Raw genomic sequence first — 13360 nt, forward strand, 5'->3', positions numbered from 1 at the left:
TGCCAATTTCTCTTAAACTTGAGAAAACACTTTTCACATATTGAACAAAACAGGGAAGAGAGATCCAGCCAAACATAATGCTGGGCTGTAGGCCCAGGTTCACCACAGTTCAGCAAATATTTGAGCATCTATTACACGTGCTGGGGATAATAACATTAGTAAAACAAAGACTAGATTTCTTAAAGGTTACATAAATAATTAGAGTAGAAATACATTTTTAAAGAGAAGGTTTTGCTTTCAGTACTTTATAGAATTGCCTGGAGGGGCTTCCCTGGTGGCGCGGTGGTTGAGAGTCTGCCTGCCAATGTAGGGGACGCGGGTTCGAGCCCTGGTCTGGGAAGATCCCACATGCCGCGGAGCAACTGGGCCCATGAGCCACAACTACTGAGCCTGCGCGTCTGGAGCCTGTGCTCCGCAACGGGAGAGGCCGCGATAGTGAGAGGCCCGCGCACCGCGATGAAGAGTGGCCCTCGCTTGCCACAACTAGAGAAAGCCCTCGCACAGAAACGAAGACCCAACACAGCCATAAATAAATAAATAAATAATAAAAATAAAGGAATTCCTTAAAAAAAAATAAAATAAAATAATTGCCTGGAAAAGCAGTTTCCCACACTGTCCAAACCTGTACCACCCCAGTGGTAGGCACAGAACACAGGTGGCTATGAAGCCCTTAAAAAGCGTCTGTTCTGAATCAAGATGTGCTGTAAATGTAAAACATGAATTGGATTTCAAAGATGTAGTATGGAAAAATACTATAAAAGACCTCATTACATCTTCACATTACATTTTGAAATGATGATATTTTGGATATGGTGGTTTAAATAACATACATTATTAAGTTTAATTTCACCGTTTTTTTTTGTTTTTTTTTAAATGTGGTTACTGGAAAATTTAGTTACACATGTGGCTTACATTTGTGGTTCTCATTTTATTCCTATTGGACAGTGCTGTCCGAAACTTCTGATTTTTATGTGGCATATCTGTTAATAACACGTAATAGCATTTTTTTACATATTTGGGCCTTTTCTCTACATCGGCATTCATTACTGTGGCAAGTTTCATTAATACTCCCTGCTATAGGTGTGATTATATGGAAGTGCTTGGAGCATGGCAAACTGAATTTGATTACAGGTCACTTAAGTTTGCTTCCTGGCTTGGCCACATGCTGGGTAATCTTAGTTAAATTACTCAAACTCTGAGCCTCAGTTGCCACATCTGTAAAATGGGGATAATGTCATCTCACATACACATAGCTGGCCTATATTCACAATAATCCCACAAGTACTTTGTTGAATCTGTTTCTGAACCTTACATAGAAAAGTCTCTTGAAGCTCTTGCTTTAATGCTGATTTGTAATTCTCAACAGCAAGTTGAGACAACAGCAAGTTCTCAACAGCAAGTTCAGCCATAATCACAGTCTGAATATCTCTGTTGCCTGTGGGGTGATCAACCAAATTACAACCTACAGAAAAGTTCTTTCCTGACTATAGCACAGCTGAAAGGGGAACTACCTGGGGTCAGCCAGGTGAGGGCTGGACCATGTGAAGCCATCCAGGCATAAGGCTGAAAGAGGCTTTTCTTTTCACACCCTCAAGGATAATAGTTTTTCCTTGCAGTTGTATGGATTGCTTGTCACATGGCATACATTCAATACATAGTTGTTGGATTAAAAACAGTAACAAAGAGATTATTATATTTGAAATTTATTTAGTCCATTTAGCAAGTTATCTATTTGACTTAGAGTAGAAGTTAGACTGCTTACTAGTAGTGCTGACAATGAACTATACACTATTTGCATCCCTGCCATTTTACTGTAAATAATATATTAAACAGAAACGACAAATCATTTATTTATCCCTTTAGTTACTTACTTACAAAATGTACCGTGAATATTTTTGCTTTATTGAAAACAAGCCTACTAAAGGGCAGAGATTATAACACAAAATCATACACAGATAAGAACCCTTAAATTGCTAAATTCACCTTACCAATAATCTAGTTCTGCTCTTTTGCTATTTTAATGATAGGTTTCAAATTCAAAACTGCTTTCAACCTACAAATTTAGATATGTAAGACTTGCTGGTGAAAACCTCAGTTCTGTAGCTTAGCCCCTCTTTTACATGAGTGCTTAATTCAAATTTGCTATCGTCATCATGGAAATATTGTCTAATGCTGAGAGGTTGGAGGGCATGCTCATTCATTCATTTAACAAGTATTTTTCAAATATCTACTCTGTGCCAACACTGTGATGGGTAGTCATTACTTTCATGTTGTCCGTTTTTAATGCTATTTTTTTTTTAACTTATTTTTGGCTGCGTTGGGTCCTCATTGCCGCACACGGGCTTTTCTCTAGTTGCGGCGAGCAGGGGCTACTCTTTGTTGCAGTGCACGGGCTTCTCATTGCGGTGGCTTCTCTTGCTGCGAAGCATGGGCTCTAGGCGCGCAGGCTTCAGTAGTTGCGGCACGTGGGCTCAGTAGTTGTGGCTCGCGGGCTCTAGAGCACAGGCTCAGGCACACAGGCTTAGTTGCTCCGCGGCATGTGCGATCTTCCCGGACCAGGGATCAAACCCGTGTCCCCTGCGTTGGCAGGCGGATTCTTAACCACTGCGCCACCAGGGAAGTCCCTAATGCTCTTTTAGATCTTCCAAAAGACATGTTACTTTAAATCGCATCATCAAGTCAAGAAAACTTTCATTTTTCTAGCTTAATTCAAGTGCTGAGAATCAGATGCTGTAGAACCACTAATGTAGCCTGATGCTCAGGCTTCTGACAACTGCCATAGTTTAGCAAATGTACGACAGTGAGACAGTATGTAAATATAGCATAGCTTGGTGGTTAGGCATCCTGGTTGTGGAACAAGAAAGACCTGGTGGTGAATCCTGGCTCTGCCACTTGCTGGTTGTGTTACTTTGGAAAAGTTACTTAACCTTTCGGAGCCTCAAATTGCTCATTTGTTAGAGTGGGAACTAATAATAGTATATACCTCACTGTATTATAGTGAGGATTAGGTGAGATGATGCGAGTAAAGCACAGAGATCAGCACTGGCATTTACTAATTGCTCAAGAAATGGGAGCTATTAATAGGAGGGTTAACACTGATGATGGCAATGGCAGTAGTATTTACTTGGGTCCAGGGGCTTCCTTATTTACCTGAATTATCTAAAGTGCATAGGAAGGAATAGGGCTTTTGGTTGTTTATTTTATTTTTTTCATATTCTGGTTAACAGTATCAAACAAAAAATGTTTCAAGATTTGGTTGTTTAAAATATTTTTGAGACACATTAATCCATTTCAAAGATTAAAATGAAATATATGTTAACAATTTTTATATGGGCCGAGTTCCTGTAGGCTTTGGGGGGGGTGTCTCATAATATCCATTTACTGGGACAGAATGTTACTGTAGATACAAACGTTTCAGAAAATTTGTACTAAGCACAGAACAAAATCTAAATATTTATTTAGCTAAATACCAAATCTAATCTTGTTTCTTTCTCCAAAAAGTGTAGTGCTAACAAAATTCTAGTGAATTCAAGGTGCCTGACGGTTGGGTTCTTGTTTTACTGTCTCATTATAACTAATTTTGTTTATTAACTATACAAAAAATAAATTTACCCGATCTGAACATTGTTAATTGATAAAACAAATTAAAAATAGCTTCTAATGAATTAAATATTTTCATGTTATATTTCTAAGAATTTTACTCACAATCGCCACAGGGTCATTGCTGCGGGTTGCGGCCAGGCTGAACTTTTTCACGTGAGTATTGGTCTCCAGAGCCTTTGCAAATTCCTTCAGGGTTGGAATTGGAATGTTCTAAGATGAGGAAGACACAGATCTTTGATGAATCATTCTGCAGCACCTTCACACCAAGCTAAGGACCAACAGCTTTTAAATACCTTGTATGTTTAGATGTTAGCCTCTCTAAAAGACATTCATCACCCATTCTCTAGCAACCAACCTATCCTAAGCCAAATAGCACCACTTAGTGTCCAATAAGGGAATCTAACACAATGTGACATTCTGGCATCACTTCTGTTTACCCTACTGTCCAAATTATGCATACAGCACACTTTCCTCTTTTCTTCTTTCATTCTCTATATTTTAGTCAGACTGACCTGCTTGCCATTCTTTTACCATCCCATGGTCTTTCTTTCGTCCATACCTTTAGATATGCTTTTCCTTTTGCCTAGAAATTCCTTTATCCTTTGCTCTAATTCCTACTCAGCCTTCAAGACCCAGCAGAATTATCACCTCCTTGGTTTATTGGCTCTCCTAGGCAGGATCAAAATTTTCCTTACCCGCAATTCCACATGTGGGGGCTGACCACATCATGTTGTAATTATTCGCTTAGTGTTTTTCTCGTAATTTAAGTTCTTCAGAATGAATACCACGTGACTCTTACTTCCTCTTCCACAGCACTTAGCCTAGTACTGGGCACTGGGGAGGCAGACAATACGGGGCACAGCTAGAGGCTAATGTGAGTTCACAGAGCACTACAGGCCAGCTCTGTGACTGTGGGCAACTGAACCTCTTTAAGTCCCACTAAGGATTCAATGAAATAATGAATTTCAAGTATTTAGCAAAGGATATGGCACATAGCGAGTACTTAATAAAAATCAGTTAATATTATTAAATGCTAGAAATTGGCCCAAAAAGAATGAGCAAAAAAGATGTCAGGCAGTGCTCTCTCTCTCTCTCACACACACACACACATCTTACCCTCCCTTTGAGAGTGACATGACTTATGGTCAAAGCAGAAGTGACAATGTATGACTTCAGAGAATAGGTCATAAAAGGAACTGTGGCTTCCAGCTTAGTCTCTCTTTTTTTCTTTTGGATCACTTGCTCTGGGGGAAGCCAGTTGTCATGATGTGAGGACACTCAGGCAGCCCTATTGAGAGATCCACGTTCTGAGAAACTGAGGCCTCCTGCCAACAGCCACATGACTGCGCCACCTTGGAAATGGATTTCTGTGCCCTCGTCAAGCCTTCACACAAGTGCAGCTCTGGCTGACAGCTTTACTATAGCCTCATTTGAGACCCTGAGCCACAACAACCCAGTCCAGTCACTCCCAGATTCCTGACACTCAGAAATTATGTGAAATAATAACTGTTTGTTGTTTTGGAGTAATTTGTTACTCAGCAGTAGATAACTAATACACTGTGTATAACACAAGTACTGTGATTCTTTTCAAAGAATTCTAGGAATCACTCTTTTTTTAAAACCCATTTCTTTCAAATAGGATATTGTGCCTCAAAATCCAGTGAGTACACAGAATTTTAAACAGGTGTAAAACAGGCAATCAGTCATCTCCAGTAAGTTTTCTGACCTCAATGGACAACAATCGTAATGAAATACCTTAATGTTGTTGAGGTTGACTTCTTGCAGGCTGGGGTCATTGGCTTTCATCTGCTGCAGACTTACTTCCACATTTGTGGGATTGGGTGGTTCCTCAAATACTGGCTTGACCTTTTCACCTTTGACCACATCTAAGACACAAGTTTTAATTTTAAAAATAAAATGTAAGGGCTCTCCCATAAAAATCAGAGATGATGTCCCCCAAAATGACCTTCCTTTCATATGCTCTGATTCCAATAATACTCCGATATCAATGACAGTAAGCTTACTCTCAACTAAGCAAGCACAGGAATGGTATGGTTCTGAGTTACAGCCTCAAAGGTTGGTGTTTTTCACCTGCAATGAGAAGTCTCAGTGGCTGATGCTCCATGGGGCCAAAAGTGCAGGAGGCCCTACAGCAACACCCAAAAGAATATCCATGGGTAGTTACTGCTGCTCCATATGGACCTCTTTCAGACTATATTAACCAAACCAAAGAATCTAAGATGCAAAAACATGAGTCTCTGTATTTCCCAAACCTTAATCCTCCCCTGGCCCACCCTCCTCTGAGTTCCATTTTGGAGCTTTAATTTTGAGGATGGTATGGGAAGAGAAAGGAATAGAAAAGAAGAATGGAAGAATTCTCAAAAGCAGTTAACAGAAAATGTTTGCAATATATGTAACATACAAAGGGTTCATATTCCAATATACAAAGAGCTCCGACAAGCCAATAAGACAACCCAATTGAAAATGAACAACTAATGATCAGAGGAATCTCTATCAGTCAACCAAAAAATATAATAAGTAATTAAGCTCTGAAATTTAAAAATGAGATACCATCTGATTAGCCAAAAAATGTGAAAAGATAATATTCAGAGTTGGCAACAATGTGGAGGAAAAAGCATCCTCATACATTGTTGGTGGGAATGTAAACTGGTACAAATTTTCTGGAAGAGTAATTTGGCATTATCTTTTTTTTTTTTAATTTATTTTTATTTTTGGCTGCGTTGGGTCTTCGTTGCAGTGCGCGGGCTTCTCATTGCAGTGGCTTCTCTTATTGCGGAGCACGGTGCGCGGGCTTCAGTAGTGGTGGCTCACGGGCTTAGTTGCTCTGCGGCATGTGGGATCTGCCCGGGCCAGGGCTCGAACCCGTGTCCCCTGCATTGGCAGGCGGATTCTTAACCACTGTGCCACCAGGGAAGCCCGGCATTATCTATTCAAATATAAAATGTGGATACTTTATGACCCAGCAATTCTATATCTAAAAGTCTAATCTACAGAAAAACTAGCATGAATATATGAAGCTATATATTCATGGATGTTCACTGACACGTTACTTGCAACAGCAAAACATGATAAACAAATGTCCATCAATGCAAAAATGTTAAACAAGTTATAGCATAATCACATAATACGATGCTATCTATTCATTAAAAGAATGAGGTAAACCTACAGGTACTGATAAGAGAAGAGAATCACAACTTGAAAAAAATGTTAATGAAAAATGAAAGGGACTTCCCTGGCGCAGTGGTTGAGAATCCGCCTGCCAATGCAGGGGACACGGGTTCGATCCCTGGTCCGGGAAGATCCCACATGCTGCTGAGCAACTAAGCCTGTGCGCCACAACTACTGAGCCTGCACTCTAGAGCCCGCGAGCCACAACTACTGAGCCCGTGCGTCACAACTACTGAAGCCCACGCGCCTAGAGCCCATGCTCTGCAACAAGAGAAGCCACCGCAGTGAGAAGCCCGCGCACCGCAACGAAGAGTAGCCCCCGCTCGCTGCAACTGGAGAAAGCCTGTGCGCAGCAACGAAGACCCAACACAGCCAAAAATAAATAAATAAATAAATAAATTTTTTTTAATGAAATACTTAGGTATAAGTCTAACTATATATATATATATATAATCTGCATGAAGAAAACTACAAACCTGTACTGAAAGAAATCAAAGAAGAACTAAATGGAGAGATATTCCATGGATAGAAAGATTCAATATTGTCAAGATGTCAGTTCTTCCCAAATTGACCTATAGATTCAATGCAATCCCAATCAAAATCCCAGAAAGTTATTTTGTAGATATCAAAAAACTGATTCTAAAGGTTATATAAAGAGGCAAAATACTCAGAATAGCCAACACAATATTGAAAGAGAAGAACAAAATTAGAGAACTGACACTATCCAACTTCAAGACTTAAAGCTATAGAAAGCAAGACAGTGTGGTATTGGTGAAAATATACAAATAGATCAGTGGAACAGAATAGAGAATCCATAAATAGACCCACGTAAATATAGTCAACTGATCTTTGACAAAGGAGCAAAGGTAATACAGTGGAGAAAAAATATTCTTTCAACAAATGGTGCTGGAACAACTGGACATCCACATTAAAAAAAAAGTTAATCTAGGCACAGACCTTACACCCTTCACAAAAATTAACTCAAAATGGATCACAGACCTAAATATAAAATGCAAAACTATGAGACAGATAGATAACATAGGATAAAATCTAGATGACCTTGGGTTTGGAGATGAATTTTTAGACACAGCCCCAAAGGCATAATCCATGAAAGGAAGAATTGATAACCTGGATTGCATTAAAGTAAAAAATTTCCACTCTGTGAAAAATACTCTCAAGAGAATGAGGATATGAACCACAGACTGGGAGAAATGTTTGCAAAAGAATATCTGATAGACTCACAGATATAGCGAACAGACTAGTTGTTACCAGTAGGGAGAGGGAAGAGGGGAGGGGCAATATAGGGGTAGAGGGAAAAAAAGGGTTATTATGGGATTATTTGAAATCGTGTGTATGAAACTTTTGAAATTTGTAAAGCACTATAGAATTTTTTAAAATCTTTCATTCATTAAAAAAAAAATCAGAAAAAAAGACACATCTGATAAAGGACTTATCCAATATATACAAAGAACTCTTGAAACTCAACAATAAGAAAACAACCTGATTTTTAAAATGGGCCAAAGAACTTAACAGATATCTCACCAAAGAAGATATACAAATGACAAATATGCATATGAAAAGATGTTCCACATCATATTTGTCAGGGAAATGCAAATTAAAATAATGAGATACAACTACACACCTATTAGAATGCCCAAAATCTGGAACACTGGCAAAACCAAATGCTGGTGAGGATGTGGAGCAACAGGAACTCTCATTCTTTGCTGCTGGGAATCCAAAATGGTACAGCCATTTTGGAAGACAGTTTTGTGGTTTCTTACAAAACCAAACATCTTGTCGTAAGATCCAGCAATCAGGCTCCTTGATATTTACCCAAAGGAGCAGGAAATTTATGTCTAAAACCTGAACACAGACATTTATAGCAGTTTTATTCATAATTTCCAAAATTTGGAAGCAACCAAGATGTCCTTCAGTAGTTGAATTGATAAATAAACTGTGGTATATCCAGATAACAGAATACTATTCAGCATTAAAAAGAAATGATCTATCTCTACCATATGACTCAGCAATTCCACTACTGGGTATATGTCTGAAAAAAAACAAAAACACTAACTTGAAAAGATACATGCACCCCAATGTTCATAGCAGCATTATTTACAATTGCCAAGATATGGAAGCAACCTAAGTGTACATCAACAGATGAATGGATAATATATATGGAATACTACTCAGTCATAATAAAGAATGAAATTTTACCATTTACAACAACATGGATGAACTTGGAGGGTATTATGTTAAGTGAAATAAGTCAGACAGAGAAAGACAAATCCTGTATGATGTCACTTATATGTGGAATCTAAAAAATAAAACAAATTAGTCAGTGTAACAAAAAGGACAGACTCACAGATACAGAGAACAAACTAGTAGTTACCAGTGGGGAGAGGGAAGGGGGGAGGGGCAAGACAGGGGTAGGGGATTAAGAAGTACAAATAAATAAACTATAGGGATATATTATACAACACAGGGAATATAGCCAATATTTTATAATAACTATAAATGGAGTATAACCTTTAAAAATTGCAAATCACTATGTTGTACACCTGTAACAGGCAATATTGTACATCAACTATATCTCAATAAAAAAAATAAATGATCTATGAAGCCATGAAAAGACACAGAGCAACCTTAAATGCAGATTATTAAGTAAAAGAAGCCAGTCTGAATAGGCTACATACTGTATGATTCCAACTATATGACATTCTGGAAAAGGCAAAATAATGGAGACAGTTAAAAGATCAGGGGTTGCCAGAGGTTAGCGGGGAAGGAGAAGTAAATAGGCAGAGCACAGAGGAACTTTAGGGCAGTGAAACTACTCTGCCTGATACTGTAAAGGTGGAAATATGTCATTGTACATTTGTCCAAACCCAGAGAATGTACAACTCCAAGAGTGAGCCCTAATGTAAACTATGGACTCGGTGATAACGATGCGTCAATGTAAGTTCATCAATTGTAACAACTGTACCACTCTGTGCAGGATGTTGGTAATGGCGGAGGCTGTGCATGTGGAGGGTCAGGGGGTATATGGGAAATCTCTGTGCCTTTCTCTCAATTTTGCCATGAACACAAAACTGCTCTAAAAAAATGAAGTCTTTTAAAAAGTTAATGATATGTGTGTGTATGTGTACGTATAAAAGCCCAGAAGGTTACGCACCAGACTTTTGATGTGGACCATTTTTTTAAAAAATTATTTATTTATTTATTTATGGCTGTGTTGGGTCTTCGTTTCTGTGCGAGGGCTTTCTCTAGTTGCGGCAAGCGGGGGCCACTCTTCATCGCGGTGCGCGGGCCTCTCACTATCGCGGCCTCCCTTGTTGCGGAGCACAGGCTCCAGACGCGCAGGCTCAGTAATTGTGGCTCACGGGCCCAGTTGCTCCACAGCATGTGGGATCTTCCCAGACCAGGGCTCGAACCCGTGTCCCCTGCATTGGCAGGCAGATTCTCAACCACTGCGCCACCAGGGAAGCCCATCAGACTTTTTTTTTTTTTTTTTTCATCAGACTTTTAATAACAAACATGTTGTCAGAATGTTATCCTTTGATACTGAAATTAAAAGGATGAATACTTTTCATCTGTATGCATAAGAAAACAGAAGGTAAATAAAAGGAATATTGCTCATTGTCTGGGTAAATTACCCAGTATAAACAGCGACTGATAAATATACTGCTGAGACTAGAAAGCATTGCCCAAATCACCATCAAAGAGAATAAAATATAATTAATCTAAAAAAAGCTGTGATCTTCTGTGAGTTTTCATAGCACCTGGATCACACTGTAGTGAAATTACCTCTCTACTGATCCGTCCCTCCCACGGATAGATAAGTTCCTTTGGGCAGGGACCATCTTTTTTGCCTTTGTACCTAAGCCTAGAACATTCCTGAAACAGCAGGTATTTAGTAAATGACTGATGAATGAGTGAGAGAGTCCAGTGAATTGTACGTTTCTCCAGAAAATGGTGACATAGAAGATAGCGGTCTGGTATATTCTGTGCCAGCAAGTCCATGCCAGTGTGTCTTTCATGCTCTCTGGGGGAAGCGGGTATTCAAATTCTAATGACAAACATCCGTTATGAGACAAAAAGGCACTCGAATAGAGTAGGAAACTTATCTGATACTATAGTTAATTAAAACATCGTTAAGAACATAAAACTCGCTCCCTCTTGCGAGAGCACCAGAATCACAACTGGCTGCTGGACAATCATTGACAGGAAGACCCTGGACTTCACCAAGGAGGATACCCCACATCCAAGGACAGAGGAGAAGCCACAGTGAGACGGTAGGAGGGGCGCAATCAGAGTAAAATCAAATCCCATAACTGCTGGGTGGGTGACTCACAGACTGGCAAACACTTATACCACAGAAGTCCACCCGCGGGAGTGAAGGTTCTGAGCCCCACGTCAGGCTTCCCAACCTGGGGGTCCGGCAACGGGAGGAGGAATTCCTAGAGAATCAGACTTTGAAGTCTAGTGGGAATTGATTGCAGGACTGTGACAGGACTGGGGGAAACAGAGACCCCACTCTTGGAGGGCACACACAAAGTAATGTGTGCATCGGGACCCAGGGGAAGGAGCAGTGACCCTGGGGGAGACTGAACCAGACGTACCTGCTGGTGTTGGGGGGTCTCCTGCAGAGGCAAGTGGTGGCTCTGTTTCAACGTGGGGATAAGGACACTGGCAGCAGAGGTCCTGGGAAGTTCTCCTTGGCGTGAGCCCTCCCAGAGTCTGCCATTAACCCCACCAAAGAGCACGGGTAGGCTCCAGTGTTGGGTTGCCTCAGGCAAAACAACCAACAGGGAGGGAACCCAGCCCCACCCATCAACAGTCAAGTGGATTAAGGTTTTACTGAGCTCTGACCGCCACAGCAACAGGGAGGGAACCCAGCCCCACCCATCAACAGTCAAGTGGATTAAGGTTTTACTGAGCTCTGACCGCCACAGCAACAGTCAGCTCTACCCACCACCAGAGCCTCCCATCAAGCCTCTTAGATAGCCTCAACCACCAGAGGGCAGACAACAGAAGCAAGAAAAACTACAATCCTGCAGCCTGTGGACCAAAAACCACAGTTACAGAAAGACAGAGAAGATGAAAAGGCAGAGGGCTATGTACCAGATGAAGGAACAAGAAAAAACCCCAGAAAAACAACTAAATGAAGTGGAGATAGGCAACCTTCCAGAAAAAGAATTCAGAATAATGATAGTGAAGATGATCCAGGACCTCGGAATAAGAATGGAGGCAAAGATTGAGAAGATGCAAGAAATGATTAACAAAGACCTAGAAGAATTAAAGAACAAACAAACAGAGATGACCAATACAATAACTGAAATGAAAACTACACTAGAAGGAATCAATAGCAGAATAACTGAGGCAGAAGAACGGATAAGTGACCTGGAAGACAGAATGGTGGAATTCACTGCTGCAGAACAGACTAAAGAAAAAAGAATGAAAAGAAATGAAGACAGCCTAAGAGACCTCTGGGACAACATGAAACGCTACAACATTCGCATTATAGGGGTCCCAGAAGGAGAAGAGAGAGAGAAAGGACCAGAGAAAATATTTGAAGAGATTATAGTCGAAAACTTCCCTAACATGGGAAAGGAAATAGCCACCCAAGTCCAGGAAGCGCAGAGAGTCCCATACAGAATAAACCCAAGGAGAAACATGCCGAGACACATAGTAATCAAAGTGGCAAAAATTAAAGACAAAGAAAAATTACTGAAAGCAGCAAGGGAAAAACGACAAATAACATACAAGGGAACTCCCATAAGGTTAACAGCTGATTTCTCAGCAGAAACTCTGCAAGCCAGAAGGGAGTGGCATGATATACTTCAAGTGATGAAAGGGAAGAACCTACAACCAAGATTACTCTACCCAGCAAGGATCTCATTTAGATTTGATGGAGAAATCAAAAGCTTTACAGACAAGCAAAAGCTAAGAGAATTCAGCACCACCAAACCAGCTCTACAACAAATGCTAAAGGAACTTCTCTAATGGGAAACACAAGAGAAGAAAAGGGCCTACAAAAACAAACCCAAAACAATTAAGAAAATGGTCATAGGAACATACATATCGATAATTACCTTAAACGTGAATGGATTAAATGCCCCAACCAAAAGACATAGACTGGCTGAATGGATACAAAAACAAGACCCATATATATGCTGTCTACAAGAGACCCACTTCAGACCTAGGGACACATACAGACTGAAAGTGAGGGGATGGAAAAAGATATTCCATGCAAATGGAAATCAAAAGAAAGCTGGAGTAGCTATACTCATATCAGATAAAATAGACTTTAAAATAAAGAATGTTACAAGAGACAAGGAAGGACACTACGTAATGATCCAGGGATCAATCCAAGAAGAAGATATAACAATTATAAATATATATGCACCCAACATAGGAGCACCTCAATACATAAGGCAACTGCTAACAGCTATAAAAGAGGAAATCGACAGTAACACAATAATAGTGGGGGACTTTAACACCTCACTTACACCAATGGACAGATCATCCAAAATGAAAATAAATAAGGAAACAGAAGCTTTAAATGACA

General features: G+C 40.1%; 1 protein-coding gene across 3 annotated transcripts in view; it reads right to left on the bottom strand.

The window, feature by feature from the left end:
• Positions 1-13360, bottom strand: part of TMOD2 (tropomodulin 2) — a 60792-nt gene that overhangs the window by 19095 nt on the left and 28337 nt on the right. For all 3 annotated transcript variants that reach the window (XM_057544206.1, XM_057544207.1, XM_057544205.1), the window contains 2 exons: positions 5359-5489; positions 3706-3813 (listed from right to left, as the gene is read on the bottom strand). In XM_057544206.1, coding sequence (XP_057400189.1) covers positions 3706-3813; positions 5359-5489 — 239 coding nt within the window. The remainder of the gene's footprint in view (positions 1-3705; positions 3814-5358; positions 5490-13360) is intronic.

Source organism: Balaenoptera acutorostrata, chromosome 3 (genome assembly GCF_949987535.1).
Source record: "Balaenoptera acutorostrata chromosome 3, mBalAcu1.1, whole genome shotgun sequence".
In the NCBI taxonomy this organism is placed as follows: Eukaryota; Metazoa; Chordata; class Mammalia; order Artiodactyla; family Balaenopteridae; genus Balaenoptera; species Balaenoptera acutorostrata.